The sequence below is a fragment of the Hypanus sabinus genome, chromosome 6 (assembly GCF_030144855.1).
Source record: "Hypanus sabinus isolate sHypSab1 chromosome 6, sHypSab1.hap1, whole genome shotgun sequence".
Taxonomy (NCBI): Eukaryota; Metazoa; Chordata; class Chondrichthyes; order Myliobatiformes; family Dasyatidae; genus Hypanus; species Hypanus sabinus.
The window spans coordinates 63381586-63407169 of record NC_082711.1 but is presented as its reverse complement, the minus strand read 5'-3'; the positions used below and the strand labels follow the sequence as shown (position 1 = coordinate 63407169).

Here is a 25584-nt window from a genome sequence, read left to right as displayed (position 1 = left end):
AAGGCAGAGATTGATGGGTTCTGGATTGGGCATGGCATCAAAGGTTACGGGGAGAAAGCTAGGAACTGGAGTTGAGGAAGAGATAGAAAAAAGGATCATTTACAAATTCCCACATGGTACATTGGTCAAAAATATAAAAGATGACAGATTGAAGGTTGCCGAACTGTTACTGCTGATTGCTTAGAGCTTCAGGGACTTGTGTTTAATACTGATCTTTGGTGCTTCATATTTTCCCCATGTCTGTATGGGTTCACAACTGTACCCAACCAGACACTGCAGTCTCCATTTTATTACAACTGCAGTCTATTATGTGTGCCAGCAGATACAATTCAAACTGTTTAGGGGGCAAGTTTTAGGGATACTTTTTCTTCTGGGGAGTTTTTTTCAGAATATTAAAAGATAATTGCAGGAAACCCCAAGCTGGGGATGTTGTGTAATTGGATGTAGTTTATTCTTGCTAAACATTTTACAGTGACTCGGTGACCTGTTACTGATCAAAGCACAAATTGAAACCAAGTGGGCCGCTTACAATTTTCTTGTTGCTTATTGGTTCGTGTTTTTTATATTCATAGGACATTTTTATCTTTGTATTGTATTAACAGTCTAAAAGCTTTTAATGTTTGTTCTTACTCCTATGAAAAGATAAGTTATCTTTTAGATGAGGAGCCTTCATCCAGTATTAAAGAACATAGAGCATAGAAGAGTACAGCATGTTAAATCTGATCTTTGAGCTTCTAACTTTCTATCTTCAAATTCAGTTTTGAGAGAGAGTTGATAATTGGTAACTGCAGTGTTGTTAAAAAAAAATACTACTACTAATAACGATCCTTAATGAGGCACAGAGATCTGTATTTACTGAGAAGCGCCTTTATTGTTCAAACTAACAAGTACATGAATTCAGACGCTAAATACCTTGTGTGCACACCTGCTAAGTATCTCCGGCTCTCCTGAATAGTCAAAGAAAGGAGTTTACACTGGCCAGGTGTTCCTCGTTGTCCCGATTCACTTGTCACGTGTTTCACGCAGGGCTGCTCACGCTTGTATCTGCAATGGTTATTCTTCGAGGTTACCACTGCCAGCACACACAAAGCATCCACTTTTATATCCATTCCTTATCAATACAAATACTGCATTCCTGTGTCATTGGCCAAAGGTCATGTGTCTGTCCTTTAACACCTTGCTGTTGGCTCTGCTCCAAGCCAGCATCCATTTATTGCCCTCTTCCCATCAAGTGACGGTCAATAACTTATGGCTCTTTGTTCTCAATCATCAATGAGCTCAAATCACTTCAGGCAGGCATCAACCCCAACATTCACAAACCTGCATGCTATAGCCAATCAAAGAACATCTCACAAATAACTTCTTATTTGGAAATGATCTCCAGTCCAGAATTGTGTCTTCTTTAAAACATTGATCAAGCCCAGCATGTCAAGCTCACAAAATGAAGAATAGAGTGTCTTCACAAAATGACAGCCTCCTTCCCCAAGCATGCTGCAAGAATCAAGACTGTCCTTGATTCATTTGAATTCACTGATTTGCAGATTGTCATTCTTTCTGGCCAACAGCAGGTTTTAGTATATTTTGTATGCTAGCCTATTGAGCTACCATAGATGATTTTGCTTTTTGATATTAGTGCGAGGCCACTGTTTATTACCTTTCCCTATGTTACCTTGAGCAAGTGGTAGTGATGGTTCACATTCAACTAAGGCAGTCTTTGGAGTGTTGAAGCTATTACAACTTTAGACTTAAAGTCCTGGAAGTAACAAATTCCATCAGCCGGCTGGTGTGATATACTGCATCTGGTGCTCCCGGTGTGGCCTTCTATATATTGGTGAGACCCGACGCAGACTGGGAGACCATTTCGCTGAACACCTACGCTCAGTCCGCCAAAGAAAGCAGGATCTCCCAGTGGCCACACATTTTAATTCCACATCCCATTCTCATTCTGATATGTCTATCCATGGCCTCCTCTACTGTCAAGATGAAGCCATGCTCAGGTTGGAGGAACAACACCTTATATTCAATCTGGGTAGCCTCCAACCATGGCATGAACATTGATTTCTCTAACTTCCGTTACTGCCCCTCCTCCCCTTGTTGTCCCATCCCTTATTTATCCTCCCTTTCTCTTTTTCTCTCTGTCCCTCTCACAATGACTCTTTGCCTGCTCTCCATCTTCCTGTATTGCTCCCCTCCCCCTTTTTCTTTCTCCCTAGGCCTCCCGTCCCATGATCCTCTCCCTCTCCAGCTGTGTATCCCTTTTGCCAATCAACTTTCCAGCTCTTGGCTTCATCCTACTCCCTCCTGTCTTCTTCTATCATTTTGGATCTCCCCCTCCCACTTTCAAATTTCTTACTATCTCTTTTTTCAGTTCGTTCTGACAAAGGGTCTCAGCCCAAAACGTGGACAGTGCTTCTCCCTATAGATGCTGTCTGGCCTGTTGTGTTCCACCAGGATTTTGTTTGTATTGCTTTAATTTCAAGCATCTGCAGATTTCCTCGTGTTTTCGTTTTAAATTCTATCTTGGACTAGATTCTTCTGACTGTGCATTCTATTCAATTAATTTTGTGTTCAGTATTAGAAATGTGGACATGTTTGTGTGAGCATTGGATGTTGCTTATCTGTAAAATACAGAAGTTGACTCAAACAATAATAGTTTCATTTTGGTAAGAGTTTCCTGAACATGTCAATGTCATTAGGTATGGTATTTCCCATCTGTTCCCTCTAGACTTTTACCATTAAAAGAGGACATGATTCATTTAGTAAGTTGTTTATTCATGTCTTGAACCTTTTAGCTGTGGATATGCTAGCTTTTGGAAGAGCAGTATCTTCACTTTGTTTCTCTCCGATTTGTATCATCCCTTCAAACACACACACACAATGCTGGGGGATCTCAGCAGGCCAGGCAGCATCTATGAAAAGGAAAGAGTCGATGTTTTAGGCCGAGACCCTTCATCAGATCTGGAGGAAAAAAGATGAGAGGTCGGAGTAAGTGGGAAAGGAGGAAGAAATACGAGGTGGTAGTTGATAAGTGAAACTGGGAGAGGGAAGAGGGGTGAAGGAAAGAGCTGGGAAGTCTATTGGTGTAAGAGATAAAGGACTGGAGAAGGGGGAATGTGATAGGAGAGGACAAAAGGTCATAGAAGAAAGGGAAGGGGAGGAGCACCAGAGGGGGGTGATGTGCACAGAAGGAGATAAGATGAGAGGGGGTAATGGGAATGGTGGGAGAGGGTGTGGGGGAACAGTTCCTGGCGGTCCCCAGATGAACGTGTGCAGTCCAGCTTGTCATTCTACCAATCAAGCACTGGGGAGCAGACTAATAGATGTCAGTCTCCAACTACACCACCTCCTGCATCTCCTCTCCTGGACTGCAGCAGCAGGCAAGCCTACTGCTTGAGGCCTAATCCTCGCTACAACCAAGATCACGTAGCTCCCCCTCCACCTGTTGCACCAACAAACAGGGAAGTAGGCCTGCATCATCTTACACTATCAATGTCCAAGCAGGTCTGGCGATCGCATGATAAAAGTCTAAGACATTCACCCGCTGTTACACAGCATGCCAACTTTGCACATGAATTCTGACGCCAGCTCGTCTATACTGATGAGCAGCTTGCTGATTGGGTCAAAGGTCTTAAATTCCAGCACTGTCTTGCGATCACAAAAATGATAAAACCACCTTTGGTTGGCCCCCAAGAGGCCACTGTGTCTGAGCATGCCACCATCTTGTGGGCATTCATGGTAAATACAAAGAAACACAACAAAATGCAAGTCTGCATACGAATCAGACAAAAACACTTGTGTGCAAAGGGTAACAAACTGTAAATACAAAAGATAATAATTCAATAAGCAAAAAATATCAAGAATATAAGATGAAAAGTCCTTGAAAGTGAATCTGTTGGTTATGGAAGCAGTTCAGTATTGGGGTGAGTGGGGTTATCCCTTGTAGTTCAAGATCCTGATGGTTGAGGGTAATAACTGTTACTTAATTTGGTCAAGACCACCTAAATATATTGACAATGTATGCCACTAATCGGAAATATAATCTATGTCATATAGACATGAGATTCCGCAGAAGGTGGAAATCTTGAGCAACACTCATAAAGTGATGGAAGAACTCAGCATGGTTGACAGCATTTATGGAGGGGATAAATAGTTATGAGGGTCACAACCCAGAATGTTGAGTGTTTAGTACCCTCTATAGATGCTGTCTGACCTGCTGAGTTCCTCTAACATTTTGTGTATATTGTTTAATAATAAGCACACACCTTTGAATCATGTCTTATCACAGTTGCTAATAGTACAAACAAAATACTCTGTGGATGTTCTCAGTCTTTGAGATGAAAACAGATTTGGAAAAGCTTGTAATGTGATGCTGGAACCTGAAAGATGAACTTGGGCTTCTAGTAGACAATATTAACTATGGGAAAAGTGCATGTTTGGTTATTTCAGTTCCAGTGTTTGATGTTCAGAGTAAATCTATTATCAAGGTTCATACATGTCACCAGATGCAACCCTGAAATTCATTTTCTTGCAGGCATACTCAGTAAATCCAAGAGCCATGAATAGAATCAGTGACAGGCCTCTCCAACGTGTGAATTCGATCAGCGTGCAAAAGACGACAAACTGAAAATACATAAATAAGCAATAAATATTGAGAACATGAGATGAGTCCTTGAAAGTGGATCAATAGTTTGTGGGATCATTTCACTGATAGGACATGAAGTTCAGAATCAGATTTTATATCACTGGCATATGTTGTGAAATGTGTTTACAGCAGCAGTACAATGAGATATGTGATATAGAGGGGGGAAATTGAATTACGTTAAGTATATATATGTCTATTAATTAGTTAAGTTAAAATAAGTAGTGCCAAAAAATAAAAAAGATTTTTAAAAAGTAGAGAGGTAATGTACATAGATTCAATGTCCATTTAGGAATCGGATGGCAAAGGGGAAGAAGCAATTCCTGAATCGCTGAATGTGTACCTTCAAGCTTCTGTACCTCCTTCCTGATAGTAACAATGAGAAGAGGGAATGTCCAGGGTGGTGGGGATCCTTAATGAAGGATGCCTCTTTCCTACGGAGGCTATTATCCATGGTAGAGCTGACTAACCTTACAAGTTTCTGCAACTTACTTCAATCTTATACAGTAGCACCCCCCCCCCACCACCCCCATACTAGACGGTGAAGCAGCCAATCGGAATGCTCTCTATGGTACATTTGTATAAGTTTCCAAGTGTTTTAGTTGACAAACCAATTCTCCACAAACTCCTAAAGAAATATAGTTGCTGGCTTGCCTGCTTTATAGCTACATCAATAAGTTGCATCCAGGTTAGGTCCTCAGAGATATTGACAGCCGGGAATTTGAAATTGCTCACTTACTCCACTTTAATCCCACTGAGGATTGGTTTGTGTTTCCCCATCTTATTGTTTCTCAAGTCCAGAATCGGCTCTTTGGTCTTGTTGATGATAAGTGCAAGGTTGTCACTGTGACTCCACTATACCTCAGTCCTCTATGCCCTTTTGTCACCATTTGAAATTCTGCCAACAGTGGTTGATTCACCAGCAAATTTAGTGTTGGCATTTGAGCTGTGCCTAACAACACAGTTATAGATTGATCAGAAAATAAATTATGTTGTCTCAGTAGCTTTACAAGTGCACAGATATAAATATTAGAAGAGAAGTAGGAAGAATTTTTTTAAAAGTTACCGCAAACAGTGTAACAGGGTGGGATCGTCACTTCCTCAGCTCCAGATTGACTCATTATAGATTCTAATGGCTGAGGTAAAAATGACCTCGTAGAGCACTTTTTGGAATGGCGCAGTTGTCTTGGTCTATTACTAAAAGTGCTCCTCTGTTCAGCCAAGGTGGCACGCAGGGGGTGAGAAACATTGTCCAGAATTGCCACAATTTTCCATAGAGTCCTTTGTGGTTAGCCATTGTTGATTGTCAGCAAGGTGGAGATGTTATTTCTAATCTGCACAGATTGTGGTCTTCCAGTTAGGAAGTCAAGGATCCAATTGCAGAGGAAGGTACAGAGGGCTAGGTTATCTAGCTTTTCCTATCAGGATTGTTGGGATGATGGTGTTAAATGCTGAGCAATAGTCAATAAACAGCATCACGGCATGGGTATTTACACTATCCAGGCTGCATGGAGAGCCATTGAGGTTGCATCTGCTGGAGACCTATCGTGGCAAAGGGCAAATTGCAGTGGGTCCAGGTCCTTCCTGAGATGGGTGTTGATTGTAACCATGACCAACCTCTTAAAGCATTTCTTTACTGTAGATGTGAGTACTACTGGGTGATGGTCATTAAGTCAGCTCATGCTGCTCTTGGGACCTGGTATAATTGTTGCCCTTTTGAAGCAGGTACTTCCGACCATAACAATGAGAGATTGAAAATGTCTTTGAATGCCCCTGCCAGTGGTTGGCACAGCTTTTCAGAGCCTTACCAGGTACTCCATTGGGGCCTGCCATCTTACAAGAGTTCACCCTTTTGAAAGACTGCCTGACATCGGTCTCCAAGACAGAGATCACAGGGTCACTGGATGCTGCAGGGATCCTCGTAGCAGTGGTTTTACTCCCCCTTTCAAAGCGGGCATGAAAGCCATTGCACTGGTCTGATAGTGAAACATCGCTGCCATTCATGATGTTGGATTTTGTTTTATAGAAAGTAATGGCCTGCAAACCCTGCCAAAGTGCATCCGGTATCGCCTCTAACTTCTCTCAGAATTGCTTCTTAGCTCTTGAAGTAGCCCGCTGCAAGTCATACCTGGTTTTCTTATACAGATCTATCCCTCAGATGAGTCCTTGAACACGGCCCAGACCACCCACTCGAAGCAATCCTGTAGCTGCTCCCCTGCCTCCTGCGACCACCCCTTTGTTTTCCTAATCATTGGAGCTTTGCTGTTTAGCCCCTACCTGATGCAGGTAGGAGAAGGGCAGCCAAATGATACGATTTACTGAAATATGGTAGACATTCCTTATCTTAGTAATAACAGTGGTCTAGTGTTTTGGGATCTCTGGTACTGCCGCTGATGGTAATTGTGCATGGGTTTTCTTCAAATAAGCCTGGGTGGAGCCCCCAGCTGTGATTTGAGATTTGTTGGGATGGACCGTTTCTTGTTTGGAGACGACGTCATGCAGTATCTCGAGTGCTTGATTATAGTTGGCCACTTGGTGGTATGATGTATCAGCTGGTTGTGCACCAGTGTACTTATCTTGCCATTCTCATATAAGAAATTGAATTAAGGATGATTATAGGGGAGCCAGAGGGTGGCAGTTGGTGACTAATTTGGGGAAAACATAAGAGAAATTAAATTCTTTAGCATGATTTCTACCATGCATTAGATAATACTGCAGAAACAAAGCTTTGCCAATGCTGAAATAAGGGACTTTATTGAAAATGTTTTGCTAGTCACCGACCAAACCATTTCCACTGTCATCTGTTGTTTTTATTCCAAAGGCATCACCAGTTGTGGTTGCACTTCTTTTATGATTAACAACATATGATCCATTCCACTATTTTCCCTCAACTCTTAAGTTCTTTCTGTATTGCCCTGTTTAAGATTTCTACTGCTATGCTATGAGGTTGTTTATGTTAGCAGTTTTATATAAAAGCAGTGTGCCATGCTGGAAAGTGTGTTTTAGCCTCGACTGAGATAAGGACACATTGTCCAACTCAGGAATGTGAGTCAGCCAATCAGGATTGTGAGGAAGAACAGTAGTCTGGTTTGGGTTCTTGGCGGGAGGGAAGATGGCCAAGGATGCCATGGGGAAGGAGCGTCCCTGTTACACAAGGTGCTTTGTGTGGATTAATGGCTCCAAGGAGGAAGGGCCAGTACTCCAGAGAGAGAGCCCGCTTGCTTGAGACAGATTTCGAGCAAAGTTCGGAAGGTGGTGTGTGCTTTCATGTAGACCATGGGTCCAGAGCATGAGTAAAAAAACACTTCAAGATGAGCTCCTCCAATGTGCACATTTAGACAGGTTTAATTGTAATGGGTCCTTCTATTTTTCTCCCTTTTTTTCTACTAACTGTGCAATAAAGCTGAAATTTCTAAATATACTTTCTTTATAATTTTATACAGTGCACCATTAATTACTTCTCACCCACTGACAATTGTGTATGGGCAGTGTTTACACAGCATTCGCTCAAATCGAGGTTTCTTTGATCGGAACATCACAAATCATACTGAACCCCAAATCATACTGACCCTAGATATATATTGTTTATGAAAGATGGCCTTCTCACCGTTGACTCCTATGGTTGTCCCTGGAGCTGGCAATGAGTCAAGTTTCTATAGGAGCCCAGTGAGGGGGCTACATTTCCATAAAAAAAGACTTGGTATGTAGCCATGCTATTCGCGTACCGAATCAGCAACTGGTTCAGTTATGACTGGTTAAAAAATTGTATAAAACTATTAAGTTGGTAAATCTTAAAATTTGCAGAAATTGTTTTGTGTAAAATTTGGCACTGCTTCAAGTTCATTGTGTGTACTGGGTTCGATGAAAGAAAGTTTTGAGTCTGCACTAGCAGAAATAATATGGGGTGTTTCCAATACCTTGCGGTAACCAGATAGTTAATGAACCAGTAGTCAGAGCTGTGGGTCTTCGGTCCATGGATAGGATTTGAATCCCACCATAGCATTTAAGAAAATTCAATTCATGTAACTAAATAATTTAGTTTTTGTTGTAAAAGCTAATATCAATAATAATAACCATGAGACCAGGACCAGAGAATTGTTGAAAGAATCAATTGGGTTCACTGTTTTCCCTGGGGGGAAGAAATCTGCTGCCTTTTCTGGTCTTGTCTGTATGTGACTATATATGGTTGTCTCTTAAATGCTTCTTCAGTTCAGAAGCCATTAATAGAGTTATTAAATGGGAAGTTGCCAGTAACTAAGTTGAATGAATGGGTATAATAACTAATAAAATGACTCATTTTAAGAATAAAGCAAATACATTATTAGATCAGAAACAGCTAGGGCTATATTACACAAATTTATGCTTGATAAAAGAACTGTATTTTTTCATTTATTCTGCTCATTTTGAACAGAGCCATAGAGGTGACTTTTGTAGTTAAGGTTGCTCAATCCACTTAGACCTTTCTAGTTTCAAATCGGGGTATAATCTCAAATCTTGGGGAACTATCATATTCACCATTATCAGAAACCATGAAATTAAAGATCCTGTCAACAAATTGAATTCTCTGCAATGAATTAAGTTTCTGTGCACTAGATGGTGCTATATGCCATGTAATTGCTTTAAAAATACTGTTATGTACACAATATAACTTTGTATATGGCCTGGCCTGCCATTGTGGGTCCTTACACTCAAAATTACTTTGAAATAAATGTTCTTATTGAAGTTGTTGATTCACCTTTGCTGTTTTATTCCAGCTTTCAAAGTTCTTAATCAAATTTACAGCCTTGTCACAGCATTGGAACTACATTAACCATATCAGAAATCTTCTGTCTTTCTGGAGCCTTTAACGTGATTAACCACACCCACATTTTTTGTAGACTAATTCAATGCACTTATCTCACCTGCTTAACAGTGAGCATAACTGAAGCTTTTCATTTTATTTGCAAGTGATTTATTTCAACATTCCCCACAACTCCACTCTTGCCCCTTCATCCAGATGGTCTGTGACTATAAAAGCCAACATCCTCAAGTGTAATTGATGTGGTCTTCATTAATGCCATTGTCAAAGTCCATCATGGAGGGATGGTCTAAACGGTTTCAAGCCCAAAGGATGATTTACCACGATGACAGCTCCCGAGAAACAGTACCATTCTGTGTCGCTTTCATGGTTCTATACTCTGTCAAGTAATGGAGGTGTAAATGAAACAGTCCAGTTAGTGCTCTGTGGAAATGGTCAACTGGAATATCCAGAGAATACACCTATATCTTTTTCAAACTCGATGAGAAACATTTCCTCACTCTAGTAGACAATCACTCAATGTTTGAAGTAATGGGTGAAGTGTTGAGGAATTAAGATCAGTCTTTGCAACATGTTGCCTCCCAAGTGAGTTGTTCTCCAATACTATTCCACATTTACGGCATTTTCCATGTGCTGATCAACCCCAAGGGCGGTGGCAAGACTTTTCTCAAGCTGCACATTTTGTTCATTGCATGTAAAAAATGGAAGAAGTGCATGCTGAAGCTTAGTGTTGAACTGGGCTACTGTACAATGGATAGTGAGGATACAGGCAGACCCCAGGTTACAACCGGATTCCAGAGATGTCATAGCTGCCACAGTGCTCACTTGAGATCTAATGCTTTGCGTCTCATTTCCTAAGTTCCAAATGCTTATGGGTAACTATTACGAATGAATGGCCATGGCAAAGCAGGGCAGATTTGCCAGCTGCCGTAGGGCTGCAAGCATCTTCTGTCGGGTGGAAAGGAACAGGGCACTTCCGCACGCTTCCTCTCTCCACCCCTCCACCTCCACTCGAGTCACGGACTAGTGCCAAGCAGAGCTGAGCAGACTCACTCATGCATAAAGTAATCAAGCCAGCCAGCTGACAGCCGCTTATCTCATGCCTGCTCGCTCTTCTGTCGCAGGTGTTTCTGTAGTCCTCTCCCACACACCGCTGCCGTTCATTTCCGACTTGTGCACAATTTGGGTTACAAACGGTTCTCGGGAATAGAATCCTGTTGCAACCTAAGGAGCTACCTGTATCCTCATTATCTATCGCTCAGTAGCCAGGTTTAATGCTCAGTTTGAGCAATGAATGAAAGCAGGCGTAATCCCAATTGTTTGCTGAGCAGAAAGGATCACATTATTCTCTTTGGCTCTGTGAGTGCCCCGCAACAGCTAAGATGTTGCTGGGAATGAGTTTGGGCCTAGTCCAGGGGTTAGCAACCCGCAGCTAATCTCGTATTGGCTCTTTCAGTGGTAAACGTTGCCAACCCCTGGCCTAGTCCTACCAGTCTGGATGGGAGGGTAGAAGAGAAGACGAGCCAAACCCCAGATTAAGTAAAAGACAGTTACAGAAATCTAAAAAAGATGGTGGTTTAGCTTTACCCAATTTTAGATTTTACTATTGGGCGAATAATATTCGAAATTTATTATACTGGAAATTAGATTTAGATTTACCATTGTGCCCACAGTGGGTAAATTTAGAATGTAACGGTACACAAGGATATTCTTTATTTTCTGTTCTTGGCTCTTCTCTCCCTGTTGATTTAGCTAAACTTAATAAACAGATATCTAACCCTATTGTCAAACATACATTATGAATTTGGTTTCAATTTCGTAAATTTTTTACTCTAAAAAAGCTTCGTTCTTGATAGCCCTATCTTACTTAATTTTTTCTTTAAACCCTCTTTAACAGATCAAGCTTTTAGTATATGGAAAAGGAAAGGTATAATATGTTTTCGCGATCTTTTTTCTGAAGGTAGTTTGATGTCTTTTGATCAACTTTCTAACAAATTCAAATTACCTAAATCTAATTTTTTTAGATACTTACAAATTAGAAACTTTTTGTATAAAGTTTTACCATCCTTTCCTAATTCAACTTTGATAGATTTTTCAGATATGATTTTTACTTTAAATCCCTGTCAGAAGAGATTAGTGGCTCTTATTTATGATATGATTATGAAGATACAACCAGAGATATCAGGTAGAATTAAACAGGAATGGGAAAAAGAACTTCAATACAATATTTCAACGGAAAAATGGGAAAAATTTTTACAAATGGTTAATTCTTCTTCTATATGTGCTAAACATGCTTTAATACAATTTAAGGTTGTACATAGAGCTCATATGTCTAAAGATAAGCTTGCTCGGTTTTATTCTCATGTTAATCCTCAATGTGACAGATGTCATTTAGATGTGGCTTCATTGACCCACCTGTTTTGGTCATGTCCTACTTTACATAATTATTGGAAGGACATATTTGCTACCATTTCCTCAATTTGGAATATTGATTTACAACCTCATTTTATCACTGCAATTTTTGGTATACCAAATGAGGATGATAGTCGACTCTCCCCTTCAATTAGACGAATGATTGCCTTTGTAACATTAATGGCCAGGAGATCTATATTACAAAATTGGAAAGAAGTAAATCCTCCTACCACATTTCAATGGTTCTCTCAAACTATTTCTTGCTTAAGTTTAGAAAAAATTAGAAGTACTATTTTTGATTCATCAATTAAATTTGAAGAAACTTGGGGACCGTTCATTCGACACTTTCATATGAATTAATTTGACTTCTTCCAGACCTTTACTCTTATTACTCTTGTTCAGGTATGGAGTTCCAGAGTTTTTTGACACTATCATATACATATAAACTATTATTATTGCCCATGTTAGTTTAGGTTTATTTTTTTTAATTATTTCTTTAAATATACATTTTTTCTTATATTTTACATTTTTTTTTCTTTTGATGATTACTTTTAATCTTTTCATGTATAATCAATATAGATTAGATTGATATTGTATGATCCTTTTTCGCTGATAGTTTAATAAGATAATGTTATCTTGTTATCAACTCAATTTCAAATCTATTGTATTCATAACATATGTAATATAATATTAAGTTATATTTTTTTTAAAAAAACTAATAAAAAGATTGAAAAAGAAAAAAAAAAGAGAAGACAAGCCAGGTGAGGTGGTGGATGGCTTGAGGCAGCTGGATAGACAGGTGGGAGAAAAATTAACTTCGGAAAATATGACTACCAAGTTAGAAATACGTGTAAGTGCTTGTGGGGTGGGGGGGGGCAGCGTTTGGGGTCAGACGTTACTTACTGATGATCAGTGCAAAATACAAGAAAAATTCATACATGATGCTCAGGGAGGAATTGTTCATCAACAGTTACAGTGTGCACTCTGATGATTCTTCCAGCCCTCCTGGTTTTGTGCATGTTCAAATCTTATAACAAAAACTGTCACTGTCAGGTAATATTTAACTGCTGTGAAGAATTTTACCACCATTAGTTTTCGGTATGATTTTGCTATTTTTCTTGTTGAATAATTTGTGCACAGTAGAGCAGGAAAAATCCTTGAGCATCTTAAGTAATTGGAATGAAGATCTGAGTAGGAAAAAATAAATCATCCTCTCATTTAAAACTGAAACATGACTGAGATGATTATTGGGAATATTTGGAGCCTTAACATTGCTGGTTAACACACAGGCTTCACACATCTCGTGTTCAAATATTGAAAGCCGGAGGTTGATGGGTTCTTGATTAGTCAGGGTGTCAAAGGACTCGGGGAGAAGGCAGGAGAATGGGGTTGAGAGGGATAATAAATCAGTTGTGCAGGAATGGCGGAGCAGGCTCAATGAGCTGATTGGCCTATTTCTGCTTGCGTTCTTATCGGTCTAAACTGATAATTGCCCAGGTAATAAATTATGTGAAATTTGGACAACATCAACTTTGTTGTCTTTTTTAAACAAAAACACCAAGCTGGCTATCAAAGAAATGGAAAACTAACAACACCGTAACAAGGAGTTCTCTTGAGGTTGACATTTTGACACAGGAAAGAGGATGACTTAATCTGCATGTGGCCATTATTAACCCCAATTGATGAAAATATTCCTAATAATGTCTAACAGAAACTAAACTAGATAAATGGATTTAACTCGGGCAAGTGGTGAACAGAAGGGCCTGTTCTATGCTGTGTGAGTCTGACTTCATAATTCTGTGTATCTAATATTTGTATCACTGCAAGACTTGCAAGTAGTATATTTGAGTTTCTCTTCTGGTTTGTTCTTGAATAGGTCTTTTCATTTCTCGCCTTTGTTCTGGAAGAGGTGGTGGCAATCTGCAACGTCTGTCATGCACTTTATTTCTTCGAGTTTGTCAGCTGCAGCGCCTTCTTCCTGACTTTACTGCTGTTAATTATATTGGGTACTTCTCTGAGACAAAAAGTGGACAGAATCGACTGGAAAAAAGTGGTAAGTACAATGATTTAAGAAGGTTTAGTTTAGCTGTGCATTTCATGCTGATGTTGGCAGCTCCGTTACTCTTGATATCTCAGATTCTGTTTTAAATGCCTCACCAGGCTTCATCAAGATAATGCTGATCACAATGCTTCTGTAAGAGAATTTCTGACAAGATCAAGCAATTCAGTTCAGTTCAAGAAACAGCAGGGAATCAGAATTATGTTTATTATCATTGGCATGTGACATGAAATTTGTTAACTTAGCAGCAGCTGCAGTTCAATACAGTGGGATTGAGTTTAGGAGCCGAGAGGTAATGTTGCAGCTATATAGGACCCTGGTCAGACCCCACCTGGAGTACTGTGCTGGAGTACTGGTCTCCTCACTACAGGAAGGATGTGGAAACCTTAGAAAGGGTGCAGAGGAGATTTACAGGGATGTTGCCTGGATTGGGGAGCATGCCTTATGAGAATAGGTCGCGTGAACTTGGCCTTTTCTCCTTGGAGCAACGGAAGATGAGAGGTGACTTGATAGAGGTGTACAAGATAATGAGAGGCATTGATCGTGTGGGTAGTCAGAGGCTTTTCCCCAGGGCTGAAATGGCTAGCACGAGAGGACATAGCTTTAAGGTGCTTGGAAGTAGGTACAGAGGGGATGTCAGTGGTAAGTTTTTTTACGCAGAGAGTGGTGAATGTGTGGAATGGGCTGCTGGCAGCAGTGGTGGAGGCGGAAACGATAGGGTCTTTTAAGAGACACCTGGATGGCTACATGGAGCTTAGAAAAATAGAGGGCTATGGGTAAAGCCTAGGTAGTTCTAAGGGAGGGACCTGTTCGGCACAGCTTTGTGAGCTGAAGGGCCTGTATTGTACTGTAGGTTTTCTATGTTTCTGTTTTCTAACACAATACATAAAATAGAAGAAAAAAATAATGATAAATAAGTAAATCAGTTATAGTATACATATATCATATATTGTATAGGTAGGACCGATTCGAGATAAGAGTGGGAAGATGTGCCTGGAGGCTGTAGAAGTGAGCGAGGTCCTCAATGAATACTTCTCTTCGGTATTTACCACTGAGAGGGAACTTGACAGTGAGGACAATATGAGTGAGGTTGATGTTCTGGAGCATGTTAATATTAAGGGAGAGGAGGTGTTGGAGTTGTTAAAATCCATTAGGACGGATAAGTCCCCGGGGCCTGATGGAATATTCCCCAGGCTGCTCCATGAGGCAAGGGAAGAGATTGCTGAACCTCTGGCTAGTATCTTTATGTCCTCGTTGTCCATGGGAATGGTACCGGAGGATTGGGGAGAGGCGAATGTTGTCCCCTTGTTCAAAAAAGGTAGTAGGGATAGTCCGAGTAATTATAGAACAGTGAGCCTTACATCTGTGGTGGGAAAGCTGTTGGAAAAGATTCTTAGAGATAGGATCTATGGGCATTTAGAGAATCATGGTCTGATCAGGGACAGTCAGCATGGTTTTGTGAAGGGCAGATCATGCCTAACAAGCCTGATAGAGTTCTTTGAGGAGGTGACCAGGCGTATAGATGACGGTAGTGCAGTGGATGTGATCTACATGGATTTTAGTAAGGTATTTGACAAGGTTCCACATGGTAGGCTTATTCAGAAATTCAGAAGGCATGGGATCCAGGGAAGTTTGGCCAGGTGGATTCAGAATTGGCTTGCCTGCAGAAGGCAGAGGGTTGTGGTGGAGGGAGTACATTCAAATTGGAGGGTTGTGACTAGTGGTTTTCCACAAGGATCTGTTCTGGGACCTCTACTTTTTGTGATTTTTATTAATGACCTGAATGTGAGGTTAGAAGGGTGGGTTGGCAAGTTTGCAGATGACACAAAGGTTAGTGGTGTTGTAGATAGTGTAGAGGATTGTTGAAGATTGCAGAGAGACATTGATAGGACGCAGAAGTGGGCTGAGAAGTGGCAGATGGAGTTCAATCCGGAGAAGTGTGAGGTGGTACACTTTGGAAGGACAAGCTCCAAGGCAGAGTATAAAGTAAATGGCAGGATACTTGGTAGTGTGGAGGAGCAGAGGGATCTGGGGCTACATGTCCACAGATCCCTGAAAGTTGCCTCACAGGTAGATAGGGTAGTTAAGAAAGCTTATGGGGTGTTAGCTTTCATAAGTCGAGGGATAGAGTTTAAGAGATGCGATGTAATGATGCAGCTCTATAAAACTCTAGTTTGGCCACACTTGGAGTACCGTGTCCAGTTCTGGTCGCCTCACTATAGGAAGGATGTGGAAGCATTGGAAAGGGTACGGAGGAAATTTACCAGGATGCTGCCTGGTTTAGAGAGTATGGATTATGATCAGAGATTAAGGGAGCTAGGGCTTTACTCTTTGGAGAAAAGGAGGATGAGAGGAGACGTGATAGAGGTGTACAAGATATTAAGAGGAATAGACAGAGTGGACAGCCAGCGCCTGTTCCCCAGGGCACCACTGCTCAGTACAAGAGGACATGGCTTTAAGGTAAGGGGAGGGAAGTTCAAGGGGGATATCAGAGGGAGGTTTTTCACTCAGAGAGTGGTTGGTGCGTGGAATGCACTGCCTGAGTCAGTGGTGGAGGCAGACACACTAGTGAAGTTTAAGAGACTACTGGACAGGTATATGGAGGAATTTAAGGTGTAGGGTTATATGGGAGGCAGGGTTTGAGAGTCGGCACAACATTGTGGGCCGAAGGACCTGTACTGTGTTGTACTGTTCTATGTTCTATATCGAATAGATTTAAAATCATGCAAAAAAAAAACAGAAATACTGTATATTTAAAAGAAGTGAGGTAGTGTTCATGGTTTCAACATCCATTTAGGAATCAGATGGCAGAGGGGAAGAAGCTGTCCCTGAATCGCTGAGTGTGTGCCTTCAGGTTTCTGTACCTCCTACCTGATGGAAACAGTGAGAAAAGGACATGCCTTGGGTGCTGGAGGTCCTTAATAATGGACGCTGCCTTTCTGAGACATCACTCCCTAAAGATGTCCTGGGTACTTTGTAATGCTCTCCATGGTACATCTATAGAAGTTTTTGAGTGTATTTGATGACATGCCAAATCTCTTCAAACTCCTGATGAAGTATAGCCACTGTCTTGCCGTCTTTAAACTGCGTCGAGTGCAAGGGGTTTAAAAGGCTAAGGCTCCAGTAATACCCCAAGATATTTAAACTGATAGTAACGACCATCTATGCACTGTTTCAAGACAATCCCAACTCTAGATTCAAGCAGAGGTAGTTTAGGTTATCTTTTGGAAACTATTGATTTGAGCAGAACAAACACAAGCCAGTTGCTGCTGCATCATTCTGCTCTCAAGCTTCAGAATGATGGAAGTGAATCAGTCTTATTCACAGGTAGTCTCCTGCCTATTCCACAATATGGTTCGCCAGAATCACCTGCTATAGGTTAATTCATTATTTGCCCTAAAATAAGAGACAGACAAAAAAAGACAGTTGCTTCTGGAGCTAAGATAGAAACATAGAAAATAGATGCAGGAATAGGCCCTTCGGCCCTTCGAGCCTGCACCGCCATTCAGTATGATCATGGCTGATCATCCAACTCAGAACCCTGTACCTGCTTTCTCTCCATACCCCCTGATCCCTTTAGCCACAAGGGCCATATCTAACTTCCTCTTAAATATATGACTGTCTTTGATTATCAAGCAGCATTAAACACAGCTTAGTTCCAAAGAACCTTGCTTATAAAATCAGTCATTGGTTCTACAACAAAAGATGGTTGAGAATGGTGGAGATGAATCATCTCGGCAGAATGTTCACTGTTTTCCCCATAAATGTATTTTGTAAACCATCAGGGCCTTGGTCTGATCCATTAGTTTTAGAAACACTTCAGACCCCAAGACACAGGAGCAGAATTAGGCCTTTCAGCCCATCAAGTCTGCTCCACCATTTGATCACGGCTGATTTTTTTTCCCCCTCTCAGCCTTATTCTCTTGGCTTCTCCCCATAACCTTTGACACCCTTACTAATCAACCTGAGCTTTAAATATACCCAATGACTTGGCCTTCACAGCTGAATGTGTTCTCTCATTATGAATTCCACTTAGTTCTCTCTAAAGCAAGGTTTCCTAACCTGTGGTTCCTAACCTAACCCTTGCTTACTGGTATTTGTCCATGGCATAAAAAAGGTTGGGACCCTGTGCTCTAAAGCTTGCTGCTTCTACTGTTTACCATATGCACGGACTTGTGTTACTACTTCACCTGATTTTTAGATTTGATGCTACTTTTGCATCCCTTTCTGCATTCTTCAGTGAAATTTTTGAAGTAAAGAAAGAGGTCGTGTTGAGTCTCTTAAAGAGCATTAAGGTGGAGAAGTCCCCTGGACCTAATGGGGTATACCCCAGGTATCTAGAGAAGCAAGAGAAGAGTTTTCTGGGGCCTTGACCAGTATCTCCATGTCCTCTCTAGCCACAGGTGAGGTTCAGCAGGACTGGCAAGTAGCAAGTGTTTATTATTCAAGAAGGGAACGAGGGATAATCCAGGATAGAATAGACTGGTGAGTGTCGCGTCAGTGGTAGGGAAGTTACTAGAGGAAATTCTTAGTGATGGGGTTTGGTAGAGCCAGTATGGCTTTGTGTGGGGTAAATCATGTCTTACTATCTGGAGTTTTTTGACAAGGTGACAAGGGTGAGTGATGAAGGTAGAACTGTGGATGTTGTCTGCATGGATTTTAGTAAGCTGTTTGACAAGGTCCCTTATAGGATACTTATGCAGAAGATTCATGGGATCCACGCTGAACTGGCCGTTTGGGTTCAGAACTGGCTTGCCCGTAGTGGACGGGTAGTGGTCAAAGCGACTTATTTTAGCTGGAAGTCTGTGATTAGTGGTGTTCGGTGGGAATCCTATACTGGGATTTCTGCTGTTTGTGATATATAAAGTGACTTGGATGAAAATGTAGGCGGATGGGTTAGTACGTTTGCAGATGATATGAAGATTGGTGGTGTGGTTAGCATAGAAGACTATCAAAGAATATAATGGGGTATAGATCAGTTGCAGATATGGGCAGATAAGTGGCGGATGGAGTTTAACCCGGCCAGATGTGAAGTGTTGCACCTTGGTAGGTCAAATATAAAGAGACAAGACCCTTAACAGTGTTGATGAATGGAGGGATGTTGGAGTGCTACTTCATAATTTTGTAAAAGTGGCTACACAGGTCGATAAGGCTGGTTAAGAATCATGTGGCCTGCTTGCCTTTATTAATCAAGGTGTTGAGTTCAAAAGGCAGGAATTTATGTTGTAGCTTTATAAAATTCTAGTTAGGCTGCATCTGGAGCATTGCACACAGTTCTGGTCATCCCTTTATAGGAGGATGTTGAGGCTTTGGTGAGAGTGCAGAAGTTTACCAGAATGTTACCAGGATTAGATGCATGTGTTATAACAAGAGATTGGACAAACATGGGTTGTTATCTCTAGCGGGAGAGTCCAAGACCAGAGGACGTAGCCTCAGAATAGAGGGGCGTCCTTTTAGAATGAAGATGAGGAGAAATTTCTTTAGACAGGGAGTGCTGAATCTGTGGAATTCTTAGCCGAAGGCAGCAGGGAAGGCCCAATCTTTATACTTAAGGCGGAGGTTGATAGATTCTTGATTGGTCAGAGATTAAGGGATATGAGGAGAAGGCAGGAGATTGGGGCAGAGAGGAAAATTGGACCAGCCATGATGAAATGTCAGAGCAGACTCAATGGGCCAAATGACCTAATTCTCCTTTCCTATTTGGTTTTCTCTGACGTGGCGGAAGCTGAGAGGAGATCTGATAGAAGTTTATAAGATTATGAGAGGCATAGATAGACTAGACAGACAATATCTTTTTCCAAGGGTTGAGATGTCAAAATACAGAGGGTATGCATTTAAGGTGAGGGGGATCATTTCAAAGTAGGTTTGAAGGGCAAGTGTTCTTTTCACAGAGTGGTGGAGGTCTGAAATGTGCTGCCTGAAGTGCTGATAGAGGCAGAAACGTTAACAGACTTTTAAGAGATGTTTAAATAGGCATACAAATGAGAGAAAAGTGGAAGGATGTGGACATTGTGTAGACAGAGATTAGTTATCTATTTCATTACTAATTTAACATGTAAGCTGCTAGATTCATTTAGAAAATTGCAAACCTAAGATAGTGGTGGAATTTGTGTTCCTTATCATATCAATCCTCTATAGATGCATCTGAATCAGCAGTTTGGCGTGGGCTGGGTCAAGCAGATTTTTTTCCCAGGTCTTTTATCCCTTTTCATGAGCTGCTTGCCTTATCTGACAGCAGAACGCAATTAGTGTTAGATGTTGATTGTCTTGCCAACTGAATTACAGATCCTTTCTTCCTATATGAAATATTTCAGGTAAGTGGTCTTCACTGTGAATGAATATGATTCATCATCTGAAGGCAGTCAGTGAGTATTTCTCAACAGAAAGTTTCCTTGTGATCCTATGTTATGAGCATTCATGCAGTCCAGTCACCAGAAGCCCCAAATGCCACTGACAATGTTGCTGTGCTTTTTCTTTTTGGATCTGGCTTCCCAATGGAACAAGAAAAACTAAGGTTGGCAATCGGGTGTCTGGGGAGTGAGATGAATGGTCCTATTCTAAGAATGTGAACATAACACTGTGCTGTTTCCCGTGTGTGTGGGACAGCTTTCCTAATGCTGATATATCTCCATAAGTTCTTTACAGCATCAGAAATGCTCAGTGTTATGTCAGCTGCCATAGGTTGATGCCTGATCATATATCTGGTATTTTTTTAAGTTCATAAAACAGGAGTTTGGTGTACCACTTCAAAGAACAGTTAAATACTGAGGCTAGATTAGATGAGGATGGGAGAATTTCCTCAAGTGGTTGTATTGATCAAGATCAAATTTCATGAGTCTGTATGGGGGTCACTGCTACTGGTAATGACTTATGTTTTGTATTTATTTAATTACTAAATTTTAAGTTCTCCAGCTCCTGTGTTAGGACTTGAACTAATATCTGGGTTATTATGCAGCCCTCTAGATTACTAGTTTAACTATAAAACCAGTATTGACATCATATAGATTGTTATTGTAGGTACAATCCAATAACCATTTTACCATATTTGCTTTATTAATCCTGTAACCATCAAACCGTTCTCAGAAACCATTTATGTGCATTCTTGATTAATATGCCTTAAGTACTCAACTGCATGTGAACCAACCCACTGTCAACTGGGATGGGAATTCCATTGATCTGTGTTTTCAATCGAGGCTTATCAATTCTACAAACACATGAAGATCTGCAGGTGCCGGAAGTCCAAAGCAACACACAAAATGCTGGAGGAGCTCAGCAGGCCATGCAGCATCTATGGCAAAGATAAGCAGTTAACGTTTCAGGCCAAGACCCTTTGGGGTCCTGCTGAAGGGTTTCGGTCTGAAAAGTCAACTGTTTGCTCTTTTCCATAGATGATGCCTAGCCTGCAAGAGGTGTTCTCGGAGTGTTACCAGGAAGTTTGTTTTAAATATTCTATACTTTCATTAGGTATATATGAATACAGACAGCAATGAATTGGATTTGACTTGTTAGCAATGCACTTCTCTGAGAAGGATCATTTGAGTATAGCAGTTTTCTTTTTAAATCTCAACTTTTCACTTGGTACTGTTGAAATGAGAAAGTTAGTCAAGAAAAATACCAGCGTCATTGGCAGCAAGTCTGTTTCTGAAAGTTTTCTGTAAGCTTTTGCTGTGTGAGTCTGTGCCCATGGGAGGATTGCCTCCTGTTGTATAGTATAAGCCATCTCCAAATATAGCAGAAACCTTGAAGCCATTTTGTGTGTAGTATTTAGACATAAAAAGTGTGCTGAAATGAGGAAAAGGAAATGATACATCATTTCCTAATGAAATATAGCAGGAACTTGCAAGCAAAATTAAACCAAAATAGCACTTCAGTTTACTCGGAAACAACTTTTTTTAAGTGAATGCTTGTTTGGTTTGTAGTTTAATTTCACTGCTCTTGTATACCACATTAAAAGCAAATCAAGTATCTTCTTGTAGACTTGGGTTAATAATCAAATGGCTGAACATTAAGGATAGTTGAACACCATCTGCAGAATTTAGCGGTAGTACAAAAAGCTGCTGGGTTATTTGAATGATACAAATCAAAGTTGATAAAGAAGCTTTTCTTACTCCATGCTTCTCAGCATTCCTTTCCAGATATGAAAATCAAAGCAGAGTTCTCTGTAACTTGGAGAAAGATTTATTCACTTAAATGTCAAAAAGGTTCTTAATAGAAAATACAGTGAACAACTCTCACTCAAGGCAGCACTATTTCATTTCACAAAATTTAAGTCTGTATTTGTCATCACTCTTAAATGTATTATATATCAGATATATATTACTCACTGAAATATTTTTAAAAGCTGAGTACATTTGTTATTTCTTTCCATTGCTTCAAATTTCTGTATTTTTGTTTCAGCCTAATATACCCAGTTTATCTGAAAATAGGTATATTGATTCTTTTGGAAAGAAACATAAAAAGGGTTTAGCTATAAATCTGAAGCAATGAACAGTTCAAGTCTTTAAAAGAAATCCAGACCTCCCTGTGTACAAAGTATTTATTTCTTTCAACAAGAGCACATAGCCTCACATATTTTGGATTGCAGCAACTGGCAGAGGGACAAATACTTATCCACTAGCAGACAAGTGAGGATGCAACATTAAAGTTCCTTTTCACTTTTGTGCTCTGTGAAGAGATCTCGCATTGGGCCAAATTGCTCTAAGTCATCTGTGGGTCTCATTACATCAAATAAGTGGAAAAAAATCATTTTTGTTGAATCTCACTCCTTGTGCAGATGATCCGGAGTGTGAGCACTGGCTCACTTTGCTTTTTGGTAACAACTCCATCTGGCTCAGCTATTGTTATGTGGTCACACTCAGCGTCCAAATCCCTCAGCAGAGCAAAGTGCCAGTGTGTTTTTGCTAAATGAGCTGCTACTATTGCTCAAATATAGAAAAGTTAGAACTTGTAGATGAAAATAGGAATCTTAACTTATTTTTAGCACCTTATGTTCAAAATCTTAGATCCTTTATTTTTCTGTCTCATTTGTCACCTCCCCCCCCCCACTGTAAATTCCTTCATCCCCATTTATAATGTAAACTTTTTACATGCTAAATATATCGTCTGCCTCAAAAGCATCAATTACATTTGCAGTAAAGTCCAGTGAATTACATGCAACCTTTTGGATAGAATTTCAGACAGTTGCCAGATATAGCTACATACATTTGCAGTTGCTGTGCCACTTTTACTCTGAAATTACAAAGATGTTAATTGATTTAATTCCAATTTTATTTCTCCCCACTCCTTGGCAGATAAATCTTATAGTCAAACCAGTTTCACTTCCCTATCTTTTAAATGGCTCTCTATTTTATAATGTATACAATTAAAAAATATGTAAGGAAGTGCTGAAGAAACTTTTAAAATGGGAATGCCCTTGTATGCTTCAGGACTTGATACTTGCCTTCTGGTCCCACTTTCCAAGAAGTTTTGAAAGTCTAAACACCGCTATATCAATGTTTATAAATGTAGTCTCATACTTCTTGGATAGATGTTTTTAATGGATTTTAAAAACTAGATGCACTAATATATTCTGTCAGTTAACTTTTCCAGTGTGTCAATGTTAAGCCCCTTTGAATTATATTACTCAGTGGCCTTGTGCCCAAAGCACCAGGTATAGAATTTGTTGAAATTAGCTTCTCCAAGTCTGCTCCTAATCCCTGCTCTTGAAGATAATAGGTGCTCTCTTAGTGTGAGACTTACTGCCACAATACGTCACTGTGCTGTGCTCTACTCCATCTGGACAAAAGGAGCTCATACACCGGGCTGCTGTCCACTGACTGCAGCTTGGCATCCATCCAAATTCTTCATCATGCTTCAAGACCTGGGCCGCTGTACATCCCTCTGAAACTGGATCCTCCATTTCCTTATTGGCAGATGTCAATGTGAGGTTTAGTTCCAACACCACCTCCTGGCTGACCATCAGTGCAGGTGCTTAGTCGCTGCCCAAATCCCTATACGTACGTGACTGTGTGCTGAGCACAGCTCCAATGCCGTGTACTCATTTTCTGACAACACCACTGTTTCTGCACAAATCACAGGTGGTGATGAGTCGGAATACAGGAGGGAGGGAGGACACCTGGTTGCGTGATACCTCAACAACAACTTCTCATCTGGTGTCAGTAAAAAAAAAATAAAAGGCTTGAATGTTGATTTTCAGGGAGGGGAAGGAGAGCAAATGACCCCCAGTGTACATGGGTGTATAGGTGATAATGAGGATCAGCAGCTTTTCATATTAACATATTGGGTGACTTATGAGCACAGCTCATGACTGCAAAAACAAGGAAGGAATTCCAGAATCTTGGAAGATTAAGGAGATTGCTCTCTCACTGAACACGTGTACAGGGGTACTGTTCAAAGTATTCTGATTGGTTGGCAGGGCAGTTCAAATACACAAGACGTTAGAAGCTGCAGAGAGTAGTGCATTCAGCCCAATACATCACAGTCACAGCTGTACCCATCTCCACCATCAGTCGAATCTGCATGGCATGCTGCCTCAAAGCGGCAACATCTATTATCAAAAATGGACCTGGCACCATTTTGCTGCTACTTTCGGGCAGGAGGTACAGAATCATGACATCCCAAATTCAGGAAAAGCTTCTTCCCTTCAACCAACACGAGTGAATCTGCAGATGCTGGAGATAAATAAAAACACAAAATGCTGGCAGAACTCAGCAGGCCAGACAGCATCTATGGGGGGAGGTAGTGACGATGTTTCAGGCCGAAACCCTTCATCAGCAGTGAAGTAACACGGGACGGTCGAGGGGAGATTAGAAGTGGGGGGAGGAATAAGGTAGAGAGCTGGGAAGTAATGGGCTAGGGGGAAGGTGGAGAATTATGGGAAATAAAAGAGAAAGAAAGAAAAGTAGGGCTGGGGGGAGATTATAGTGAGGGTTATAGTCTGGTTCTCTTCCTCTCTCTTTTTTCCCCCCTCACAATAATCTCCCCCCAGCCCTACCTTTCTTTCTCTTTTATTTCCCATAATTCTCCACCTTCCCCCCAGCCTATCACTTCTTAGCTCTTTACCTATCCCTCCCCCCACTTCTTATCTCCCCTCGACCGTCCCGTGTTACTTCACTGCTGATGAAGGGTTTCGGCCCGAAACGTCGTCACTACCTCCTCCCATAGGTGCTGTCTGGCCTGCTGAGTTCTGCCAGCATTTTGAGTTTTTATTTCCCTTCAACCATGTGGTTCTTGAACCAGCCTCCACACAGTTCTAGTCCCTACCTCAGTATAGCAAAACCATGGTTACTTTGCACTACACTGGACTTGTGTTTCTTTGTTCTAATTGTGTTCTTTCTTGTAAAACTTGTTCAATTTCTGTTTTTTTTTTCTTGTGGATGTTGTGTATCTGTTGCTATGTTCTCGTCACGCTGTTGTAAGTTTTTCATTTCACTGAGCATTCATGTACTTGTATACTGTTTTTTCTGACGTAGGTTGAATAGAGTTCCGAAATAATTAACCTAGTAAGCCAATCCTTCTATACCCAGGATCATCCTAGTGTTCTGAATCTGAAAAGCCACTAGTGAAATACTATTCTTCCAGTCACAAGAGTTCCAAAAAGCGCCTTCCTAATTTTACAGTCTAATCTCAGTGAAATGAGGTTCAACATTCTGATGGCCTTCACTATTATCTTATCCC

At 40.8% G+C, this 25584-nt stretch overlaps 1 protein-coding gene across 1 annotated transcript in view; it reads left to right on the top strand.

Moving 5' to 3' along the window:
- cmtm6 (CKLF-like MARVEL transmembrane domain containing 6) overlaps nucleotides 1-25584 on the top strand; it is a 69254-nt gene that overhangs the window by 30032 nt on the left and 13638 nt on the right. Inside the window, exon 3 of the mRNA XM_059972302.1 lies at nucleotides 13726-13902. Coding sequence (XP_059828285.1) covers nucleotides 13726-13902 — 177 coding nt within the window. The remainder of the gene's footprint in view (nucleotides 1-13725; nucleotides 13903-25584) is intronic.